The 25,214-nt window shown below is 42.8% G+C and overlaps 1 protein-coding gene across 9 annotated transcripts in view; it reads right to left on the bottom strand.

Moving 5' to 3' along the window:
- Window positions 1–1,383: 1,383 nt before the first annotated feature.
- Window positions 1,384–25,214, bottom strand: part of DPF3 (double PHD fingers 3) — a 190,781-nt gene continuing 166,950 nt past the window's right edge. For all 9 annotated transcript variants that reach the window (XM_072930060.1, XM_072930061.1, XM_030274398.4 and 6 more), the window contains 3 exons: window positions 17,294–17,406; window positions 15,944–16,025; window positions 1,384–14,903 (listed from right to left, as the gene is read on the bottom strand). In XM_072930060.1, the coding sequence (XP_072786161.1) occupies window positions 14,833–14,903; window positions 15,944–16,025; window positions 17,294–17,406 (266 nt within the window). In that variant the 3' untranslated portion in view covers window positions 1,384–14,832. The remainder of the gene's footprint in view (window positions 14,904–15,943; window positions 16,026–17,293; window positions 17,407–25,214) is intronic.

Genomic DNA, 25,214 nt, shown 5'->3' with positions numbered 1-25,214 from the left:
TTTTTTTTTTTTTTTTTTAAGATGTATCCATTTCAAAGTTCATTATGCCATTCCAGAGACTAGTGCTGATAAAATCCTCATCTGGATTCAAGATATTGGCAGAAAGACTAACTTCTTAAGTCTCTGGCACCAAGGTAACATCTTGTCATAAATCCATAGGAAACCAGATTTCATTAGTTCCCTTGGTAATGGAATTAATTGTTTGCTCTGGTGTTGAGCACCTGAACATGGCTTTGGGCAGCAGGAAAACCAGAGGCATTTTAATGCTGTTCCTCTGCTGTGTTTTACTTGATTTTTGTTTCAGGATTATGAGATGCCAGGGATGTAAAACAGCTACTGGGAAGACAACAGCTGCCAGAAACAGAGCCTTCTGGTTTGTACTTGGAGCTGTGCATACAGTATAGAGTTAAAAAAAAATAGTGCTTAGAATAATTTAAAGCAGAAATCTGTTACGTTCCTTCAAAATTACCCGTGGTTGGTTTAATAGATGCTGGATTAATTGCGTGCTGTCTGAGAGCTTTTGTTCCCCTCCGCAGTGGCTGTGGTCTGTGCCACAGAGGTGAATGCTGCTCTACTGTATGGCAAATTTGACATTGAAGGGCTCTTTGTAGAAATAAGACTGCCATTCTCTCCCATTGTCCCTTTGATTAAACAGTGCCAGCAAAAGAGACAGTTTTGATGGTTGTTTTCATATTATGGGCATCTGGCTACTAAGAGCTGGGCTGAGATCACCAAATCACAAGCTGCTTTAGAGATGTCTGTTTATGCACGCCGATCCCACAGTGATGTGATCCAGGAAGGTATTTGGATATGCACATTGAGAGGGGCCAGGGGCAGGGAGGAGAGAGAAACAATTTCTGGGGTGTGTGGTGAGGACCATTTGTTGCCTTTGTGTGCTGCTGTTTTCCAACACAACTCCTCTGGTACTCAAACCCACCACTTTCCAGTACCCCTGAAATAACCCTGGACTGGGGATACTTTTCCTTGACTTTCACATGAACAGACTTCCAGTGACCTCTGAGGGACTTCGTGATAAAAATAAAGGAAATCTAATATACTACACATGGACTCATTCATTAACTGCTCCCCATTTAAAACCTCCTTTGCAGATACTCACTGTGTGAATCAGCCCTCGGTGATGGCTCGGCCGTCCCTCAGACACTTCAGCATTGGTCGTAGGGACTCCGTAAGATTATAATGTCTTCTGGACTAGGTTGTTGGCATCTTCTGTTTGCTGAATAAACTTTAATACACAAAGTTCTTCCCAAAATTTTGACCATCTCTTTTGGGTAATACCAAAGCAAACAGGGAAGATCTTGGGAAGAGGGCACTCCCATCTCTTTCCACTCATCTGTTATCCAAAAAGATACAAAGGCTACAGAAGCATTTCTCCTTGAACTTTTAATTGAAGTGCTTTAATATAAAAAAAACAGTACATACAAGTTCTAAACTCCTGTTTTCTGCAGTTGTTTACACATTTTCTAAGTTGCAACAGAATATTAGCTATGTAGGTAGTCAACACTTCTAACAAACTACAGTACAAGTTACTAATAACAGTACAAGATGCTTGGAATACATTCTTGCAAATATGTATGAATACCAAAGAAATCCTGCAAAGTTGAGAGGTCTCCAACACCCATTTTCCTCTCCTCTCAAACCTCAGTGGGATTTCGCTCACAGGTTTCCTAACCACCAAAACACGGAAGGGCCGATCCTTGGCTGGTGCAAGCTGTGGTGGCTCCGTTGGCATCCGCAGAGCAGTGTGAGTTTCCATGATTCACTCTGTGCTCAACAGACACCTTCTGGCAGGGTGAAACACCATGCAGGTTTCCATGCATGACAAACTGATGGGCCTTCTTGGTCAGTGCTGGTCTAGTGCATTCAACAGTTTGGTTTTTTCTGAGAGTTTCAAGGCTGATCTCTTTTTCCAAGAAGCAATCAGATCAGGATGACTGAAGAACAGTCAGGAGCACCCCAGATTCTCATGCTGCTCTAGGCAAAGCTGGGCAAATTTCCCTTAAAAAAAAGCCAAGTTTTGAAGCCACCCCATCACCTCTCCTCCCCCACAGAAGGCTGGCAAAGCTATCAAGCACTTAATAAAATTGAATGTGAGATAAGAAGAGCAAAGATCCTTCACACAAGCCATGTTAAAACAAATCTCTACATACAAACATTGCAACGATACAGTCACTTCAGAATTCCAAAGAAAGGTTCACACTTTACAAAAGATGAGGAGGGGGGGAAAACTAACACACGAAGCTGTCCTTACAATTATGTACTGGTTCCCAAACCTGTAACCTTAGTCTGTGGCCGCCAAAAGTAAACAAATACCAAGCAAGGCAGTGCACACTCCAATGAGGCCTCATGGGGTGCAGCAACAGGCAACCTGGAAGCAGTGTACAAAGCTGAAAAGGAATTTGAAAGAAAGACGGGCATTTTCTCCTATTCTGGTACGTGTGCATAACCAAAGACACAGTGACAAACACACTACAGAAATGGGTCTTTCCAGACTTTGAGCCTAACTACTTGTCACCCTGGACTGGTCACAGAAGGATTTTTCCTCTGAAATGAGAGTGGTATGTAGGGTTTTCTTCAGGCAGAACCCCTTATTTTTTTCCCCTCACTCAGTTGTTTTGACTTTTCTCTGTACCTGCCATGTGACTAATAGGACATTTGGGTTCATCTGAGACTGCTGGGTTTTTTTACAAACATCAATACAAAACCTTGTGTTCCTGCAGACCAAAATTTCAATGGCATGCTTCAGTCAGCACCCAAAACTCCTCCAGGCTATTCACCAACTGGCATTGCATTATTTTGGTGGGAAGCTATGGAAGCTGGCATGACAAGGTGAGTGTTTCAATTCATCAGCACATTATGAAAAGACTGAGTACCAATGTCTCCAGTTCAGAGTACAGACACAAAATTGAATTTCACTTCTGCTGCAAAGAGGATAAAAGGCTATTTAGAAGATACAGAAGCTGGCATATTGTGGAAAACACGGTGGTGGGTCACAGTAAGAATTCTTAAGCTGTACTGTCTTTTCAATGACTTTGATTTTCTATTCATGTTAATTTGTAAGCAAAGTTTTCTCCAACCACATTTTCTTGACACCACAGTTATTGCATTACAAAAGCCACTACAATGCAATCACTCAACATACACTACATGTTGTATAGATGGTGGTATGTACAGCCAGGAAGTGGGGCAGCTTCCAGCCCACAATTTGTTGTTACCATAAGGGCAGGTAGATCCCAATTAGGTGAGATAGAAGTAATCTATAGCATCCTCAAATGTTGAAAAGAAGGCTGTGAGTATATGAGCAGATAGAAACCCCCAAACCTAAACAACAAGAATTAACGCCAGTGGAACATCTTCTGCTTTGTAGCTAACTCAGTTGCTCTAAAATGGTTCTTACTTCAAACAATTTTAAGATGCAGAATGTGCAGTAAGTGCAAAGAAAGAGGTGTCCTCCCCTGTGAGTGCAGGGAGTGGATGTGCTTTCTCAGTATTGCCCAAAGGTTATCCAGTACACCTGCTCTTCCCTAGCTCACTGTCTTCACAACAACAAGTCTCTTGCTTCAATGCCTAACTGGTAGGGCTAGACTATTTAATCATGAACAAACTTCAAGGTTAATGTATTAGAAGACTGGAAACAGATACCCTGATTCTTTTAAAACAATAATGCATTGTACACTTAGTGCTTCTCTGAATCCTTTTCCACAGAGCAAAGCATCACAATGGCAAGCTTTCCATCAGTTCTGAGCTGGCACAGCCAGTTCTAAAAGTTAGAATCTTCACAGTCTTTGCTTCCCTACCAAGAATGCTCCCTGCCCCCTGTAGAAAACAGTTCATTCTGGATATTTCTGTGATGTAGAAAATTCTGCTCTGGGATCCACATCAGATCATCAAATGCTTTTATGCTGGCCAGTCATCAAGAGCATTTTTGGACCACTTTCTGTATTTCTTAAACTATGTGCAATAAAAATACAACTACATACAATAAATTTGAAGGACTCTTTATCCCATAGCCAAATTTATTTATTAGACTGGGAAAGAGCGCAGGAAGGTACTCATCTCCTCAAAAAGTCAGGAGCTTCCAAAACTGTGGGATGTTTTTTCATCTTTATGCAAAGCCAAGCTTTAGCACGTGAGTATTGTGCATGTCACTGGCCTTGCACTGACAAGGCCTTATACAAAAAATGTGATGCAACTTGCTGATTTCATCACTGCAACACTGAGCACCATCCCAGTAAAATGACACTCCAAAGACCAAAAGAGACCTTGAGTACATTTGTCTAACAACCACATCTTCAGACCACCCTGGATCTTCAACAACCCATATAAAAGCCCTTCAGTTTTTTGGAGAGGGCTTCCAGGACACAATCTGTCAACAGGAGGCAAGCCCACAGAAATGGGTGATGCCGTGGCTGGACACACTCTATGGTTCTACTGTTCTACAACAAGAAGTAGGATGGGAAGAGCCCAGCTGGTCCCCAGAGCTCAAAGCTAGACATTGTTTAAAATAGCTTTTCATTTCCAAAATGAAGAGATGTGATAGCAAAATCAACAAGGTACCTCAAATAAAAGCCCTCAAGTTACTTTTTGAAGCCATTTTTAATGATACACCAGTGCCAGATAAAGAAGTAAGTCCCTCAAGTCAGAACCCGGTTTTTGGATGTTTTACTCTCAGACTGAATTATTCCTAAAAGGGGGAGTAACCTAAGAGCTTTTACCATCTATTTTTAATGAAAGGATATTTTTCATTTAAGTGTCTGTAACAGAATAATTTGAAAATAACTGAGGAATCCATGCAATCACAGACTATCTGTGTTCCGTGTGCTCTGCTGAAGCTGCTGTGACTCCACTGCATTAAGAAAAGACATACATTATTCTGTAGCAATTGTCCATGACACTGAGGCTTATAGCATAAATATTGCAATACCTCATCCGGTTTCTGTATGACACACCAAGTTTTATTGCAGTAATGTCTCATAATAGATGAAGGTGCTGCAGGGTCCTGTTTGGCCAATTGCTATAGGACCCTGGAGTGCATTTCATAAGCAGAGAATATCTCCCATGGGAAGTGAGTTAAGTTGAGGACTAGATGCCAGGAGAACCAGCTAAAAGCTTCATGTTCCTAGGAAAATATTTTCTGTGCCTCACACCCCCACCTTCTCCCAGCCCCTCCATTAAATGGGAGGTTCATCTCCTTGCTTGCAGATAGCGCTGGATGCAAGATAATGGAGCATGGCCCTGCCACGCACAGCAGAATGCCTCTAAATCAAGAAGCCAGTGTTCTTTGCCAATGTGACAGATTGAAAAATGCTTCTGGTACTTCCATGAGTGGGTTACTAAGCAACACTTTGGCTTCCAGGGAGTAGCCCTGCTGGATGTGATCTCATGCACCGGCAGCCTGACCACATCCCCAGCTGGAGCACTGGGGAAAGGAGGACGTGTGTGCCAGCAGCAAGGCTGCATGGCTTCGCTTGGCTGTAACACATGTTCCTTTGAGATGAGCTGTAATCACAAAGGAAAAATATCCCAGAGATGACCACGGGCCTACTCATGGGATGGCTAAAAAGCAAAGACATCCTGTAAAGACATACTGTTGGGAGAGAAGTAAAGCTTGGAAGTCAAGCTTTAAACACCTGTGGCGTATCCTGGGTGACTGTCTCAGAGCAAATGATGGTGAAGAGGACTGACTCCATGAAGAGATGCTAAAAATGAGAGGAGCTGCAAAAGATTCCGTGTGAAGAGACAGAGAGATCAAAAATACTAGAACAGATAAGAAATTAGTAAGAGAGGAGAGGATGGAGCTGACTGAAGTGAGGACTTATACAGGTGAAGAAGATAATGTGTTGCTGTCCACTGTTTCCTGATTTAGCTGTGAGGACTTGTTTACAGAAAAAAACTTTCCTTTGGAGCTTGTAACATGGCATCACCGGAGACAGGTTGAGCCAGAATAGGGCATAAACAGACCAGACTTACAGACAGAGACAGAAAGAACTCTTTTCTTGCATGCGTTGAGTGTGCTCAACTATTAAGCAGCCACGCACCTTTTCATAAAAACTGAAGTCTAAGACATAGACTTGGCATCTTTAAGGATACCAGGCCATCCACAAAGCAGTAGATGAATGTTGACTAAGAGCAGCTGAGAATCAGTCCCACATTTTAGAGCATTGGTTATCTTTCATAAGATAAGCCATGCTCCAAATAAAATTCAGATTAAGTTGTAAGGGATAATGTTTTGCCCTATTTTGTTAGAATGCTGACAGACTTTTCCAAAACAAGTAGAATTTTCTTGCTCCTTCTTTTTCAGTAGTACTTACTATAGGACTCTAGATCTATTCCTGATCAGTGAGCAATGTTTACAGTAAAAAACATTAGGATGATACACAAATATATATGTGTATATATATATTTGTATATATAACTTAAAGTCTCCTAATTAAAAATTAATACTATAGCATCACACAGTAAGGCTGTGCCAGTGTCACTGTTCAGAGATCATTACTTCAGCAATTTAAGTGCATTTACAAGATGATGACAAAAGAGCTTTTATCTAGAAGTGCTATGATGTCACAGATTTATTCTCCTTCTATTTTGCTTTAGAATAATGGGGACAATGTTGTCTCAAATCAAATAAAGGATCAACAGCAAAGATTGTAACTCAGTCCTCCTCACCCCCAATTTTAATTGTTTTGTTTTTCTTTTCAAGCACTGCTATTTGGGAAAAAAAAAAAAAAAAGTGTATACCAATGGCAGATTCAACCTGAAATGGCAGATGGGGAAATGGTGATCCAATAAATTAGCATGTACACTAGCTTCTGGTTCTTAGAAGATCTGACTGAGTCATACAGATGACAATTTACTTAAATACTATTGAGATTCTCTTTACATCTGCAATTCAGTGAAATACATTATTTTCAGGCCCATGCCCATCACTTCTAACCCAGGCTGCAGTGCTAGAAGAAAATCTAAGTAAACAGGAAGACTTGATCTCTGCTGCAGCAGAAGAACTGGAAAGCCATCAAGGTAAAGAGGAAATAGCATTCACTTTTTTTAAAGAACATTTTATGACTGAAATGTCTTTATGAACTACTGTATGGCCTCAATGCTGAGTTGAGATTAAACAAGCACACAAGCCTGATTCTCTGCAATGATCAAAGGCTGGTTGAACACTTCTAAGGGAGAGATAAAAGCTGATGGTTTGATTTGGACCTGTCTATTTCTGAATTGTTCTGAACCTTTCAAATCAGTTTTAGTATACACTGTCTCTGAAATTTTGTAAGAAAATTAGGATGAACAAGAGAAGATATTCGGTAATGAAGCTCAAAGGCATTGACACTTGGAAATTCCTCATGCACAGCCTTCCCAAAAGTTTTCAGGGGCACATCTCTAGTGCTGCACTCCAGGAGAGCTATAAAGGAAGAGTAGGTTAGGTATAACATTCACATCTTGTCCTTTGTTTTTCAGCAGATACTTCCTTTTTCACTGCTGCTTGCAAATTCTGCAGTGGGAGTACATTGTGAGCATCCAAATATGGTCCTGTGTCCAGCAGAAGCACATGCTGGGGCTGGGAACAGATCTGTGCTTCATCAGAGTTCATGGGCAGCACGGGGGTTCGGCCTTCCAGGCAGAAGATCTTGAGAAATGGAAGGGAAGACCTTATCTTGTAGGCACAAGGGTCTCTGATCAGAATTAGCAGTTCCAAAGTCTCATATGGCAATAGAGGAGGAGTCCTATCCAAGTGGACAAAATGCTGGACTGTGCTTTCTCGTCCATGAGAGGTGAGCCACGGCAGCACTCCAGACCACTACAGAAAGGAATGCTCTCCCAGCCAACCAATTCAATCATTCAAGACATGGAAAGGAGATGAACATGAAATTAATGTGTCATCCTTTATCAATCTTTCCAAATACAAAGAATAAAACCTGCCCTTCTCTCTCCCTAGGTTCTGAAAGTGGGAAGAGATGAAATATTTCCCAAGTCACCATGGAGGTGAAACCTATAGTTTGTTACAATTAACTGAATCAGATGGATAACTAGATTGACAGGAGTCTGAAAGAAAATATCAATACCTGAAAATTTTCAGGTATGAAGTGGTTTTTTTTAACTTCATGCACACAAAGGGCAGTAAGCTGATCTGAAGATAGTACTTTTCTCATTTCAAAACATCAGTAAAAACATATATTCTAAATCTACTAATGTAATAACACTTTACATTTTCACCCAACATGGCAGAAATACACAACAAATATTAATAAACTTTTGGCTCGATTCTTCAGCTGCTAAATGCCTGGCATTCTCACTGGCATACAATAAAAGTATAAAGCCTAAAATCCCTTCTGTTCCCTGGAGGCACTTGCTGTTCTTCACGTTCCCCTTTCCCCTCAGTTAAGTGCCGCCATGCACAGTGGTGGGGGACTGTCCAAACACCCCAATGGTGCAGCTGGAGAGAGAGGAGAGTGATGCACCTCTCCTCTACCCTGTGCTAGGGCTTGGCCATCAGGACAGCAAAATTGTGCTTGCACAACCTGCAGCCTGCCTCCTTCCAGACAGCCCCTGACCCCAGGGGCCAAGGACACAGCCTGGGAGCGTCAGTCACTCTCACCCTTGTCTGGAGTACAGTGGGACCTTGTGCCCCAGCCAGCACCACCAGAGACAGAGCTGGGACAGTGCCAGCACCCTCTGCAAAACTGCTCCCCAGGAGCGGAGACATGATGCTTTGGCCCTGGATGATAGCACTGGCACTCATAGGATGGAGACATTGCCTGAGCCTGCAGAGCCAGGGGAACTCGATGGGGAGTGGGCTGGGCAGCTGCTCCTGTAAATCAGTCCTCGTCAAACCACAGACACCCCCTCCTCTCCCTGCCCCTCCAGCAAACCTGAGTTTATCTTACGTAAACCAGACCAGGTTTGGTGCCTGCCCTGCCCTGAAAAGCCATTTAACTACTGCTGTGACTGGAAGTCATTGCTAGCAATTATATCACCACCAAAGATGGATTTGGCTGCCTGCCAGTCACAATTCCTGCCCTCTTTTACCAGTGGAGAAGCACAGCCACAGCAACTAAACTTTTGTGTTCCTTCTGCAGGGTCTTGGATCTTTTGCATCCAACTCCTGCCTTGTCACTTGCTCCTATCTCCTGGGCAGTGTCATGGGCCTGAGGCTGGCAAAAACAAATGGTGTAAGGAAAGCCCAGAAGAGTTGGCTTTTCTTGCTCTGCCACAGCCTGGGTGTGCAGCACTGTGGTAAACAGCAGCACTTAGGGCTTGCTCACTGTTTGTAGGCTCCGAGTGTTTTGCAGAAGCTAAGAATTGCCATCCTGCCTTTTCTCCAGCAGCAAGGCACAGATTTGAGCACCTGTCCACAGCAGTGCTGCAATCCTTGCTGGAAGTGGAAATAAGCCCCGTGCTTCATAACTCCACACAGGTGGGGTGTGGGGAGTGTCCCACTCCTGGGCTGGCTCAGAAGAGCAGCTCTGAGTGTGCCTGTGATGGGCAGCTGGGCACAGCCCACAGCACTGCAGGACAGGCTGTCCCCATCCAGGTCAGCAGCTGGCAGCTGAGCTCCAGGTTGGGCCCTCAGTCCATGAGCATCCCTGCCAGTTTGGCTGGGGGCTCCTTCTGCATTCACCCCTTATTTGAGGGGGCTGGGGCAGCACCCTCCTGCTCCTGCCTGGCAACCGTGGTCACCCTGCTCCTGTCATGCAAAAGTGGGAGATGGTAAGATCATAATGAACCCAGAAAAGGTTAGAGAAGGGCTTTCCTGACCTGTCTGCCTGCTCCTCTCCACAGAACTTATTTTCCCAAAATTATAGAACTGGTCAACTGTTAAAATGCCAGGTGACCTCCTCATGATCATCCCACGGCCTCCCATAACAACATTGCAAAAATAATCTATCTTTTACTCATGTCCTCCATAAGATCTATATTTTCTTCCCTCACAGACTGGTGCCAGATTTTTCCCAATGTAAATTATATTAACTTTAAAATTCAAAAATTGAAGTGATTTTTTTCTAAAAAGATTGAAACAATAATTTTCAACTCTTTTGATTGCTTCCTCTTAGTTGTTGTATGAAATAATTTGCCAGATTGGACTTCGATAATAATTATGGTTCTCTCAAAAGCACATTTTTAAAAAATTAATTCATTCCACACAGAAAAGTCATGCCCAGCTCTACCTGGAATTTTCTTGCCTACAATGCACACTATCCCTCTAGCAGTGACAAGCTTAATTAATATTCCTTTCTACCCCCATCCACTCCTCACCTCCCAAATGACCCCTGTCAAAACACATGCTGTAGGTGTAAAGAAAATGCTACAGTCCCATAACACTGCATAGTGCAGGAAAATCTTCCTTTGGGGCAGAATTGACTTAGCTCCTTCTAAAGAAAGATGAAAAATCATGATTTCAAAGTTATTTAGAGTAACATTTGCTTCAAAAGCACACACTTAATGGTGGCTTTCCTAGCTCAAGAACTGGTCTGAGGTAAGTTTACAGAATGTAAACTCTGTGCACTGTACACTTGATGCAACAACACAGCTATGGAAGCACAGTTTGGGGGCAAATTAGGACCCATCTCGTGTTTCTCAGAGGTATTGCCTTTTCCAAGCTATGTGGGAGGCTCTGTGCTGGCAATACGAGTTCAATTCCTCAGTGGTACCTCTTGGATGCCCCCGGTCTGTGGTCATTCCTCCATCCCTCTGGTTTCTGAGTCTGCCCCCGCAGGTGTTGCCCTCCCCAGTGGTCTTCCCACCATGGACAGAAAACTGGGCAGAGCAGCACATAAATATGATGAGGGAGAGCCAGAGGCAAGCCATGCTTTCTCACAATACAGTCTGAATTTTTCAGTCTCTGGAACAGCCCGAGGTAGCCAATACCAAAGTAGATGCCATTGTGGGCATGAAGGAGGTAATGCACAATTTACTGCATCAGTAAAGAGGATTTTGTCTAACTGACCTTTTTTAGGTTATCCAAAAGGAGTTAAAAGTAGAAGGATCACGTGTATATGTTTAACTAACATACTTTAAGACCATTATGCAGACACGCTTGTATTTAAATACATCCTCTCCCACAGTAAACTTCTGGTTTTATGATAAAGCCAGGAAGAACAATTACATCATCCAGTCTGACTTCCTTTATAACACAAACCTTTTCCAGTCAGACATTCCTGTGATTAAATAAGATTGTGTTAAATTAAAATACATCTAGGAACCTGTCCGTTCTTGATTTGAAGTCTTTGAGGCATACAGGATCTACCATCTCCTGGTAGTTTGCCCTGATTTGTGCTAAAATACTAATTGCCTTCCTTACACAGAAGAGTTTTGAAAAACATCAGTTTGTTCATCTCAGGGACTGCCAATAAACTTGCATGTTCTGCCATAGCACGAGAGAGAGCAGCACACTGAGCCGGAGCCCTCACACTGTTTAGTGGCCAGACCAGATCACTGGCAAGATTTGCCTGACAGCTGATGGTGTTGCCCAAATCACACATCCCAGCAGTCATGCAGTAGGACTATCCCCAGTGGGGCAGCAGGTGACAGGGAATCGGGTTGTCTAAACTCCTCTTCCTCATCCCCATGGTAGTGCCACAACCTCTCCACATGTCAGCAAAGCTGGTGCATTTACCACCTGGGAGGTCAGTCAGTATTTCTGAAGTGCACCAATACACATGGGTCCGAATGCATGCTAAAAATGTCACTGAGAGTTCCGTTCCAGCCCCATATCTTGGATTCTGCTAGTGAAGAAGGGATGCTGTAGCTGGAGGAAGTTCTCCACAAGGGAGAGCTTGTATCTAATCTGCTGCCAAAGTCCCCTGGAGCTGCCTGGCTACACAGCACACAGCATCAAGCTGGAGAGATGAAACACAGCTGGTCCACTGTGGGCAAGCACCCTGCCACACTGATCTCAGATGGTAAACAACACTTTGGCATTGAAGTTCTAAGCAATCTGTCCTTCTGTCATACCTCATTAGTGATGAAACTTCAGCAAGGCCACGGAGGAGTATTTCTGAACATGAAAGATATTGTTGGCTGCAAAATGGTTGTGGGAGGAAAAAACAGCTCTGGATCAAAACTACAAAATAGGAAAGCAGGTGTGCACAGAGAGCACAGTTCCTTTAGCAATGTCTCTGTCATAGGGATGGAGACCACTGAAATTCTGCACCAGCTGGTTCCACCAACCAGGCTATCTGAGACTTACATGATGAGCCACCAGTGTCTGCTTAACACACAGGCCAAAACAACATGCATGTCCTCTCTGTTTAGGAACACAGACATTTCCTACTCCTTCAAGGTCAGTGTAAACATCTGGACACTGGAAGGCAATGGTGATTTTTATGATGGAAGTCTCTAGGTCCTGGTAGCTAAGGACCAGCCCAAACACTAACCCACATCTGCTGATCCCACCAGCAGCAGCACCACCACAGAAGTTTCCTCCAGCACACACACTTCTCATTTCCATTCACTCTTCTCAAAACACCCATTTTCTGTGAGAGAGCCCAATGGTGTCTCTGGTGAATACACACTTGCACTCCTGGCCACAACAGCAACAGGATTTTGTATCAGACTGAACCATGTGGTGGTCCCAAAATGCCAGATCAGTAGGGTTCAACCACACCAACGGAAGAGCACAAATGCGCTTGCACATCAGCTCTGTCCTCCAAGTGCTCCTCAGGGCCAGGGCAGTTCCAGACTGGGAAGAAGATGTTTTATTTTATATTTGCTCAAGGGTCTTGTTCCAACAGGTATCAGACACCTGATGCAAGTGCACAGGCTTCCACTTTGCTCTCTCGAGATTTGATGCTCAAATTTCTTTGTGTTCTCAGCTCATTGAAGGGCTGTCACATGGAAAGCACAAGATATTAAATGAATTTTACAGGTAGCCAGTGCAGCTGCTCCAGGAGAGATTTGGTCCAATACAATTAGGATAAATACTTTCTACTTTTTTTTTTTTTACCTAACAGGTTAAAATACTCTTGCTACAGCCTGAGAAGAGGCTGCAACAGTAGGTGGGAGAATCCAGTAGCTGACACAGCTACTTTTGATGTGTAAGCTGAACAAAAGGGGAAGAAACTATCTAAATAATGAGAAAAAGTGCACTAGGTCAGTATAGCTCATCCTAACTAAGTGTAATTAGCAGGAGAAGGAAGAAAAAATATTGTTTTACAATGTCTTTCAAGTGTTTGGGAACATTTCATTTTGCAGAAGAGTTTCAACCAATATAAACATGCCAAATATAATCTTCAGTATCCTTACCTACTTGTACAAGCAACATGAGTCACATGCTGCTCTCATAAATTTATATTATAAACCCACTTAAATCTATGCATAGAAAATGATATACATCATACCCAAAAAAAAAAGGTTATTCTGGGATACTTGGCAGTATAGGGAGAGTAGATTTTTAACCTTAAAGATGTATTTTGTAGAAAATATTTTATGTACTTATTCTCCTAGTAATGTCTTAAATTATCCAAAGAGATTCAACTAAAATAATTTTTTTTCAATGGTTGGTCTCACTTAAATTTTTTTCATTTCACGTGTAAAACTTTGTTTAAATAAAGTAGAACTATTCCGATTTAATTTTTTTAATCATTATTAAAATTCTTCTTTTCATGTTAGGTTCAGTAAATGATTCTTCTCTTTAGAGCTGGGGAAGGTTTTTAGACAAATTATGTCATTGGCCAAAGATGTGGTTGTAGAGAATTTGGGGGAAAATTTTTGGGAAATTTAGTTAGATCTCAATAATTACTTTGACAAAGAACAGTAACACTTTGGAAATGCTGAAAGCCTGGATTAGGCAATGCCCAGAAAATGCAGCTTTCTGGTGCAGAACATTTTAGTTTAGAAATTTTAAAAAATTAATCAAAGTGTTTTATTTGACCTTAGGCCAAAATTGTTCCTTTTTGCAACTTACGTTAGATTGCTCAGAAAGCTGACAATTTTTACTTTCTATGATCAACTTAAGATGACAATTTTTCTTTTGTTTACTTTTCTGAGCTAAACAGAAAGTCAGTTGCATATACATAAGATTTTTCACTCAGAATTTTCTGATTGAAAAGAAATTATGTGTCTGGAAGGTATTGCTGGCATTGCAGTGGGACAGTATGCCTGAATATCCTGAATACCAAAGGCATTTCTAAGCATCTGAGCTTAGAAATATCAGTACTGCTCTTCCTTACATTTAAAATAGATTCCTAATGATCTGCCAAATCAGGGCATTTGATTCAATGGAGAAAGTGTCACCCCAAAAAGTTTTGCTGAGTGCTTCTCTTAGTGACAATGTGCTGCTCATGAACTGGGAATTATTGAACTAAACACAACTCTCAGAGCACCCCTCTTAAGCACCCATGCATCTACAGAGTGGTTGCAGTAAAGAGATTTCCAGTCAAGCCTGTGAAGAGAAACACCTGGTGCTGCTCCCAGCTGAGTACTCACCAATAATTCCTTGGGAAATATCTTACTACATTTTCATTACAAAAAAAATAATAAAAAAAAAAAGACTAAACAGAAAGCACAAGGCCACACAAAATTGACTTCTCCGTGTTGGTACAACCCTCCCCCTTCCACAATGCGTGTAAGCCTGTTGATGGCAAGCAGAAACCATGCACAGCAGTGAAGAGATTTCATCCGGATCACTGGGAAAGTACCCAGTCCTAGCAGAGCCCAGGAGGTCTGGCATTAGTGACAGTGAATACCACAGATACCTCTTCCTGTATTTGAGTGTCCGTTCATTTGGATGTGGGTCGTGTCTTTGTGTTCTGGATGGGAATTGTGTGCTGGTATGGCAACACCAGGAGCAAGGTGTTTCTTGACTGCTGGAGCTCCTCAGGCCTGGTAGCCAAAAGCTGATGCTCTCTCTCTGAGCAGCTCTTGGCACAAATGACAACTCCAACTCCCTGCAAATGAAGAAATCCTTCTTATAGGAATGACGTAAAATCCAGGCACTCAGAGTTAATGTCAACATCAGCTTGAACAGTATATGAGATATTCATAATATTGGAATTGTCTGTTCTTTAGTGAAGCAGACTCTGCTGCCCTTGCTTTTGTGTCCATAGGCTTTCTACATGAGCTGCAGTGCTGCTGGGGTGTGCATTGCAATGAGTCTTGTATTTTCACACTTCCAATAAACCACTTCCCAGTGGAACAGAAACCTTTAGATAATTATTAGCTGCATTTCAAGATTTTCCCCTCCTGATTTAGCCTCCTTTTTACCAAAGTTGCAAACATTAGCTCCTGAATGCACGATTAATTTGTAATTATTCTTGTCCTGCCCCTTATGTAAACCGCAGTCATTCACATTCACAAGCCTCCTCCAATTCTATTGCTCTCTGAGGACTTTAGTCAGAGAACCTCTAGTGGCAAGAGACTGGTTCCTCTGCTCCACTGCCAAGTGACAAATTCCAACCATAGTATAGTCCCTGCAGAGGTCATAACTGCATACCAAATGTAATACAGACCACAAAACCTTCACCCTGCCTAAAGAGAAACATATCATAGAGCAAGGAAGGTAATTCCCTTTAATCCAGTCTCCTGACAACAGGCACTCAGATGTTTCAGAGAGGACCTCCCTGTCTGAGGCTTTCTCCCCAGGACTTTGACTTCTTAAGAAGTCCAAAGTCACATTTCATAGGTACTCAATTCAGCTGACTAAATTGAGGTGACCAGTGACATGTGGGACATCCAAAGGTACCCATGACCCACAAAAGAATGTCTTTCCTCTTCTGGAAGAGGAGGAGACCAGGCAAGATTGAATAGGATACCACAGATCACACTAGTGCTTCACATCTATTAATTTTGTTTCTTTCCAGTGCTACCTCCCTTTGCTTTGCTACTGTTTCCTTAACCCTGCATAGTTCAAAACATCTTTCTGAATTTTTTCCCGTCTCCACAAAGACTTTATTGTGATTTTTCAAAGCAGACTTCAGTCATATGTTACCTTCTGGGGGCTCAAAGACTGGTGGGTTCAAGCAATACATGTGATAGCCACGGTCACAGTCATCACAGAAGAGCAGCTGGTCCTGAGGCAGGTTTGTTGGAGAGACAGTAGGGAAACAGGGAGAGAAGGAGAGGAGAAGAGAGAAAATTATGTAAATTAGTCTCTTGCCAAGATGAAAACTTAAGTAGGGTAACCAGCAATGTTCAGCTGGGAATGCAGAGCTGCAACAACAGAGACTAAGAGACTGCTGGGAATGTAAAGGCTACAAGCATCATATTTGTTCATCCATGATTAGCCACCATATTCCTGAGAGGCTGCAGAAAGCCTCTCTCAGCACAAGACAGCTCAGATTCTAAGCAGAAAATCACTATGAGAAGTGGAGGAATTCCAGTCCTAGGTGGCCTCATGATGCAGGAGTAAAAGCTGTTATGCTGTACTGAGAGAAGAGGACAGACTTTGCTGGGCTCCGGTGTCACCATGTGCTGATCTCATTTCTTCAGAGGAAAACTTTGACTTAGTTTTCCAAAACTCAGCTGAGTAAATTTTTTGTGAAACAGATGGAAATTACATGACCCCACCATGTGGTCTGCAGCTCTTTCATATATTTGGGGACAAAAAAGTTGCTCTGAAGTATCCTGTGATTCCTAAGTTCCCCAGGTTCAGATTTTTTTATGCTAAAGCAAAAACAAAATCTCAGGCTTCAAATTTATTCTGCTGTAGGGAATATAGTGTTAGCTAATCACCTCCAAAGTTCTCCAGCCACTATCAATTTTCCAAGGTTCTCACAGGCCACCAAGGACCCTTAGCATCAGATTTTAACTGCAAACCCTGCAGGGAGGACATTGCTCAGCTGCAGGCTCTGGAAATCACTGGAGTTGGTGATTAGGTGAGGCTTAGCCATCCCACTTCAAATGGTTTCATGTTTCCCAAGTCTTGTAATTAAGTTTAAAAAATCATACCAAGAAAGTAAAGAAAATCCGGGACAGAAGAAGCATACTTGCCTCTCTTGGGTTATCATGTATTCACATCTACTTCTGACTATCATGCTGAAAGCTCCCTGCAACAAGAATTCATGGCCTTCAGCTAATTTCTATTGAATAAGTACACAAACCACAAGTATCAGCATCTTAAGTGGCCCTGTTTGATACCCATAGTAATTTCAGCAGAGACCAGTGGCTGAATGAGGACACTGGGGAGAAGCCCATCTGCATTCAGGGGTGGCTTTTCCTTGGAGACGCATGGAAGCAGCAGTTAAACAATGCCCCACACTAGTGCCACATGCTCCTCAAGGGTGGGCACAGCAGCAGCTTGCAGTGATGCTTATTTGCATGAAAAGGTAAATGGACTCACGTCGTTCTCTGAGGTCCCGCAGAGGCTGCAGGATTTGCACTCAATGCATTGCCACTGATAGGTTTTAACAGCCTCAGTCATGTTTGTGGTGAACTGCAGGCAGGTCGGGTGTCCTGAGGAAGATCGAAAACAACGGTCATTGTTAAGGCTCACTTGTTGCTTGTTAATTAACCGGTTTAAATTTGGGAACAAAGCACACATGGACATGGACTGATCACAACATGAGCTGCAACTAACAGATACCAAAGAGGAAAGCAGGCATTAACCCTTTCGCTGCCGGGCACAAGAGAAAATCAGTCATCTCCACCCCATTGGCAAAGCAGTTTTATTCAGAGCTCTTAAAAATGGTTTGGCTTTGAGTTGGTTTTTGTGGGGATTTGGTTTTTTTTTAAAGAAAACAAGAAAAAAGATGAACTCAGAAACAAACCCAATTTCAGAGAGACCATCCGTCTTAATAGAAATTGGACTACAGTTTCAATTAGCGTTGTTTCGACCGGAACGAAGGACCTGGTGGAAATGAGGTTATTCTCCATTTCACAGCTTCCTTTCCTGGTGTCCAAATGGGTGGAGCACTTCTGTAAACTTTGCTTAAATGGAAGCAGTAGTGTACAGAGAAGACACAAGACGGGATGGAAGGATATAGCTTTTAATTTTTTTAAGAGCTCTGCCACTAAAGTTGGTTGGCACAGAAGAAACCAAATTGCACAGCTAACCTTCCAGGATCAAAACAGGAAACTGAAAGGAAAAAAAATCCCAAGCCAATTCCCACAATGAACTAAATGAAAGGAATAAAGAAGGGAAAGCTAGCAGAACAGTCACATCTAATTGGGAAGGACAAATTGCCAGAGTTACAACCCCCGCCCCTACATGCGTGTCGACTTCAGCTTTGCAAAACAGCGGTATCACAGTAGCAGGGTCAGCAATGGGCTTTCTGGAGGGGAAAATACAAACAAACAAACAAACCAAAGGTAGGATCAGTGTTCCTTCTGCAAAACAAAACAAGACAAATACACCGCTGAAATAAAGTACTGTACTCCCAAACCACCCTTACCTGGCTGAGACATTGCCATAGTCTCCTGCAATAAGCTCTTGCCTGCCTTCTTGGAAAGCCCCATATTTAGAATCCTTCTCTGACACACTTAAACATTAACACTGTGCATAGTTAGGGCAGGGAGAGTCAACTGCTCATCTGTAGAAAGACTAGGAACACAGGTATGCACATCCAGCACTGCCGCCTGCTTCTTCTAGAAACTGGCACCATAAGTTGCGTGGGGCTTTTCACCTCTACCCAGTCTGCTGTTCTTAGATTCAACCAATGGATTGGAAAAAATATTTTCCACTACCACCAGCCTAAGTGCCTTTTTAAGAATGGAGAAAGAAAGGCTGTTTCTCCAATAAGAAAAAAAAGGCATGTTTATAGTAGATGTGGGTACAGATGTGTCATCTTCATTACCAGACCTATCATTAATATTTTGCTGCATCATCACAATGCCCATCACCACCCTACAAAAAGTTTCTGTAATTTTCAGCTAGTGAAGCAAACAGTTGCTGAGAATTGCTGGATAAGGAAGTAATGCTGTAAGGGATGTGTCCATGATACCATCAAATGCTGTAATAAGAATTTTTGTTCTCCAGTTATATTTGCACATTTGTGATACAACAACTAAGCCTGTCCAGTCCAGAAATGTATGTGCATAATTATTAAAGAAATTGAATAGAAAATAAAGGAGCTATTTAGAGAAGGAGGGATCAGTGAAATTGCTCATATCACTCTTAAGCCTTTGAATAAAGAAACATCTTGACAATACTGATGAGCTCAGATGGGCTAAGAAGATCACAGGGTTTTGAAGCCCTTAAAAGTCAGCGCAAAACAAGTGACAGTTTTTACTGAGATTTACAGTGGACCAACTGAAGTTCTGAGCCTTGAAACTACAACTAAGCAAAAGGAGATGTGACAAGATACCTTTTCTTGCTGAGAGGACCCCATATACTTTCTGATACTACCAAACTAGCAGAACCTGACATGACACTGAAATGTTCCTCCAGATCTGATTTACATTTAATGCAAACCTTATTCCAACACCAGTAAATAGAACAAATGTGCCATGCTACACATCAGGGAGGAATTCATCCCAACAGCAGAGAGTTGTTTCCGAAAATGTAGTACAGTGCTGGAATATATCACAGAAAACAACTCATATAGGGAGGTGAATTAATCAAAGAGTTAAAAAGCTTCAGTCACATTTGAAAAGAAACAGAAAGAATGGAATCAAACTTACAGGAATAAATCCCAGCTAAATGCATGCACATCTTCGCATGCTCACTTGCCTATGCACACACATTGCTCACTGCAGAGACTCCAGCTGAGGACCCTCCCTTTCTAACACAACATGAGGGTCAGGTCCTGTTCACTCCTTTATCTCTGTCCCTTCATAGCCAGTCCTGCTCTCTTCCAGTTATCAGTCTTGACTGTTTTGTTCCTCATTTGCCTCAAAAACCCCTCTGCAGGTCTCCAATGTGGCATCTCCCATCAGTGGTGCTTCATCCTTGAAGTGATACATCCTACCTATATTGCAGAGCACTTCTTAAGAACCACCCCTACCACAAGCCTAAAAGAAATGGTCTCTTGTAGGCTGAGGAGTCCTTAGAAAAATTAGGACTAGAGTGAGGGCCATAGTGGTTTCTTTCTAGTAGCAAAGCAGAAATATTTTGCAAGAACATGTAAATTCATGCATTCAATTAGGCTTTCTCTCCAAGTACTTTGACTACAAAAATTGAATCTGCATAGCTGAAAGTTGCTCTCTGCTAGCCCAGAGCTTATAACATGTGTAAGGTAAAAAAAAAAATGTCTTTCTTCAGCCTCTAAGTCAGATGCTCTGTCACATTAAGGAACATTCCTTGTGGCATCCATGACCCCAGCTTAATGTCATTAGAAAGACTATTTTTATTTATGCTATCAGCATGGTGAGGCACTACAGTATATGGTAAGCATGCCACTAGATACTCAAAATATCAAAATTCTTTTTCCTTTCCTCCCTGGTTTCTCCTTCTTCATGACCTCTTTCTCTTTCTTTTCCTGATACTTTTGTTCAAAACCTAGTGTTTTACATGCTATGAGAAAATTCACACATCCAAGACTTCCTGAGGCAGTGTTAGTGAACACCATTCCTGCTCCTTATCACAGAACTTCTTAGCATGCTTTCTGTGTCAGAATACCTGAACACAAAGTCCTGTAGCTGCATGTGGCAAGCTACTACAGGTAGATTCAAATTCCCTTTCTTTTTTCCTTAAAAATAAAAAGGCTAGTTCAGGCCACAATTTTCTTTTACACACAAAGCAGTCCAAAATGTGATTCCAGTTACAGACACTGTGGTCGCACACAAGCCAGAGAGCCAAAAGTCTTCCTGCTATGTGTTTAAGATAGAGAAACAGTCTTATTTCACCTAATTGTGTGATGAACAGCGTTTGCTGTGGCTAAGGTGTGCAGCAGAGTCTGCAGCTGAAACTCAGTTAATAATTCAGGTGGTGGCTCCACCCTGGGAAACCTGGATCATTCTCACAAGTCTGTATCAGCTCTGCAGATCTAATAGGGGAAGGAAGTAACACATATTTATGGTGTCACCAAAGTCAATTGACAGACCTCTAAAATACACCCTGGGAGCAGTTCTGTTGAAGGAGAAGGCAATATGTTAACATTGACGGTTTCTAATCTACCATAACTATTCTCTACCTAAACTTTTGCTATGCTGCAATAGCTATAAACAACAGACAGAGACAATAAAACTTGCAGTGAGATTTTCAACAGCTCATCCCTTTCTCTTAAAACATTATTTTAAAGTGTAGATCAGGTTTGAAAGCTCCCTCATCTTTGTCAAAACTTTCCTGTGGATCTGAACATTGAGACTGAGACCATATTTCATAGTGACATCAGTGTTTCACATGCCACTGGCTTTAATTGTACATTATGTCCATGAGACATCTGGTCAGAGGAGTGGGGAGGTGAGCACATTCAGAGACCATTTCTTGTATCCTGCACCTGGTACAATTGCAGGCTGATGGGAAGGATAATTTTAACATAAATACCCTAAAAATATCTAAAAATCTCTTCTGTTTACACTGGCTGTATAACACTAAAGACCAAAACTGACATTAAAGGGCAGAAGCAATCTGCTGCTTCCAGTCGCTCTGTGACCAGTGAAGGCCTTAGAATGGCTCATTAGTGCTTTTTCAATAATGGATTCTGCATTGTAAGATTAATTGCAGCCATGTGCTCTGTCACACCCGCCACAGACTATTTAAGTTAACAATCCAATCAATAACCTTTTTCAAACAAAGGCAGAGATTATCTTAAGGAAAAAAAAATAAGCAAATATTCTTTTTTTTTTTTAAGTGAGATTATTTATACAGAATAAAAGGAATTTTTACCCATTTTCAATTCTTTCCATTATCTTCACAGTGTAGTGGTGGGCTTTTTAATCAATAGCGTGATGAAAACTCACAGGCCTCCTGGCTATACTGCATCAGATTTATTCCATAAACTTTCAGGTCTTTAAACAACTATAAATACATATTACAGATATAATGGCCTATGTCACAGGAGCCCCATCCAAATAATAGAAGTTTACATGCAAAACAAATGCATGATTTCTTCCTGCTAAAATTGAATAAGGTTTGTTGTGGCCAATGCCATCATTAGACCATTATTACCATTACCTGTACAAAAGAAGGGAAACTTGTAATTCTAATGAGTGATATAATTTTATGGTTATGATTTGAAAAAGGTACCCTTCATTTGTCTGTCTAAGAAGGCTTGCTTACAGATATACAGTGTCAACAACAGTCAGATTAGAAAAGTCAGACTATCCAAGCACACTGAAGGGCTTGGCTCTGCCAGAATCCCGGGGCTCAAGAAGCTGCAACTCTCAGAAAAAGACCAAACATTCCTAAGGGATGAGGTTGGGGAGCTCTTGCATTTTCCTGGCCCTTCCCTCTTGCAATGTGAAGGTGTTACAGTGTAGAGACATGTGCCTGCCTGCTCAAATGGAGGTTCTCATGAACAGAAGCCTTCAAAACTGTTCATGGGGTGAGGATCCAAAGCACCAACTGCCACACTATCTCTGTGATATGGAGAAGCAGCACTGTTTCATTACAGAAAAATATAACAGCTTTCCTGGCAGCCAGGACAGGGGCAGATGTTGGAGGCTGAAGGTGAAGAGCTCTTGTCTCACCCCCTTCAGTACACAGGGCCCTACTGAATCCAGCTTCTTTAAAAAAAAAAAACATACAAACAAACAAACAAACAAAAGAAAGTCTCCTAGGCACCACACTGAGGTTTATTATTATAAGACAAGACAGGAAATATCACCACTGTAAATTTCTGTGTCCTGGCTGAAGTGAGAAAACCTAGCTGTTTCTCCCAGTGAGTTCCAGCACTGCCAGCTCTGCTAAAGAAGTGAGTCCAAAAGGACTCAGTGGTTTCACTGAATAGTCTGGTCAGTCTGATTTGGTTGGAGACCAACTCTCCTCTATTCCAATATGTCACAACGTGCCAGTAATTGTGGAATAATTAATGTCTTTAATAATTGATGGATCTCTGAAACCACTCAGCTGTAGAAGAGCCTATAGTTCCTATTATTTCATTTTCTGGCCAGCATGCACAGAGCTAAAACTGAGTCCACAAAAAGAGAAGGGGCACTCTGCTGCATTAGCACTAGGACTGGTGGCCAGATGCACTCCGGAGGTGGTGGTTTGCTTTTCAGTACTGCCAGTTCCAGTGGAAGAACTTATATAAATTACAAGCAATTGCTCAAATATTTGGCACTGATACAAGAGAGCTCACTTTAATTGTTCGCTCAAGGGACAAGCAAAACCCCTCTGGAAATGGTAGTGGTTCAGCCCCAGCTGCAGTTTGGCAGGTGTAATTGGAGAAAGCAGGACAGACCTGTGTTTGAAAGCAAGGCCAAGATCTTGGGGAAGTTATAAAATAGTGGAGTGAGGCAAGTAGCACTTGCAGCTCACTCTCCTGCACTGCCCTGCTGTTTCTTTAGCCATGAAAACACCAAAGGGCATGGGGAGCAAAGGAGTAAGCTCCTGACAAAAGATCCATCATCTCCAGGCACTCTCCAGAAAATTTCATTGCCTGAGGAAAGTCCACTCACCAGCTTTACTCATGCACAGCTTTGATGCTACAATGCTGCATAATTTCCTCTGAAATAATTTTAAGTATCAAGAGTATCAGCTGGGATAAGGAGCCTGGGTTATAGAGGGTATATGAAGAGCAAAGCTTGGCTCAAGTTACTCATGTGCATAAACAAAATGAAGTATGCACAAATGTGTATGCACAGACCCACACACACCCAAGGAGATCGGCTGTGGACAAGGCAGTGTAACTCTGCCTGGCACGAGGTGGCAGGAGGAGCTGGGTGGGATTCAGAGGTGACCTCTGGAGCATGCAAAGGAACAAGCCAGGAGTGAGTTATTCTGGGCTTCCTAATGGTTTGTCAGTCAAATCACTCCCCACACACCATCCCCATGTAGCAGATGCCCCATATCTTACAGGAAAACTCCTTGAGAAACGCTTTAAAACAGTTCTATTGCAATAGGTTTGTGTGTGCCTCTCCCTGAGTACGCCACTTCCTCAGCATGCCCAATCCAGCCATATGTATGTTAAAAAGGAGAAATGAAAATAAATTAGAGATTTAAAAGTCTCTAAAAACTGCCAACAATTAACTTCAAATCATTGCCCTGGGAGTACACCCTGATTTGGGCTGGGCCCTCTGCCCTGTGCTCAGGTTTGCCAGAGGGAGGATGAGCCCTGCGAGGGTTTCTGCTGCTGTGTGGGTGTCCCACTGCAGCCAGGCACACCTGCCCTTCCAAAACTGCCTGGGACCGGCTGAAATCTGCACCTCCATTTCGTATCTCCCAGAGATTTGGAATGGGGCAGATCTGGGGCACAAGCCCATCCCTCTGTCTTCCCCTCTGAAGCCGAGCTGTGGGGACTCAGACACACCTGACACACACTGCTCTTTTGATTGCAACACACTGTGGTAACACAGAACTGAGGTGGCAAACTGAGCCCTGCGCATTTGTAACCTGGGCTGCCAGAAACAGTGCCCAGCTTTATAGCCAAAGGAGGTGCCACATGCCCCGATGTCTCAGCTCAAAACCAGACAGCACTCGGCTCGCTCTTCTTCCAGACTAGCCCCTAATAACCACTGTTGGCCACTAGACAAAATGGCTAGTTCTTGCCTAAGAAAAATAATGCGGGAGCACTCAAATAACCTTGTACTGAAGCATCAGCTTGTTAATGCACTGGTAAGTCATGCCAGTGCTGTACAATTCCTGGGGGTGAATTAGGTCAGAGTGACCTCCAGAAAAGCCAGCAGGCTGCGTGGCTGTGTGCAGCATTGTGGGTAACGATCAGCTCATTGCCAGGAGGCGCCTGGGCTGCTTCCCAACACCGAGGGGAAGGAAACCTGCCTGCAGGCACCGCGCGGGCTCCATATGCCGGGGACATCGCTCCTAATAACGAGAATAAACCCATTTATAGAACATGAACTGGGCAGGAGGACAGGCACTGAATGCTAATGCTGCCCCGGCGGTGCAGCTCACCCGGGTTGCTGCCGGAGACCCCCGGCAAAACCCCTGCGTGGAGAGGGGCTGGCTTTGCATTTGGTTGCACAGTGAAGTGGGGGTGAGGTAGATGGAGATGAAAATGCAGGAGTGGAAGAAAGACTGCTTATCCAGGCAAGATGAATCACCACAACCTGGAAAGCCAACATCCCCTTTGCCCCGGGGACATTTTCGTTACCCTTCAACAAACTGCAGTGGAAAAAAACCTCCGGCACAGCTCCGACCTCGTCGCTATGCACTGCAGGCTCCCCAGCCAGGCCAGCTCACACACCACAGAGCTTTCAATCAA

Source organism: Taeniopygia guttata, chromosome 5, assembly GCF_048771995.1.
Source record: "Taeniopygia guttata chromosome 5, bTaeGut7.mat, whole genome shotgun sequence".
Classification (NCBI taxonomy): domain Eukaryota; kingdom Metazoa; phylum Chordata; class Aves; order Passeriformes; family Estrildidae; genus Taeniopygia; species Taeniopygia guttata.
The sequence above is the reverse complement of the archived record's forward strand: the minus strand, read 5'-3'. Positions and strand labels throughout refer to the sequence as shown.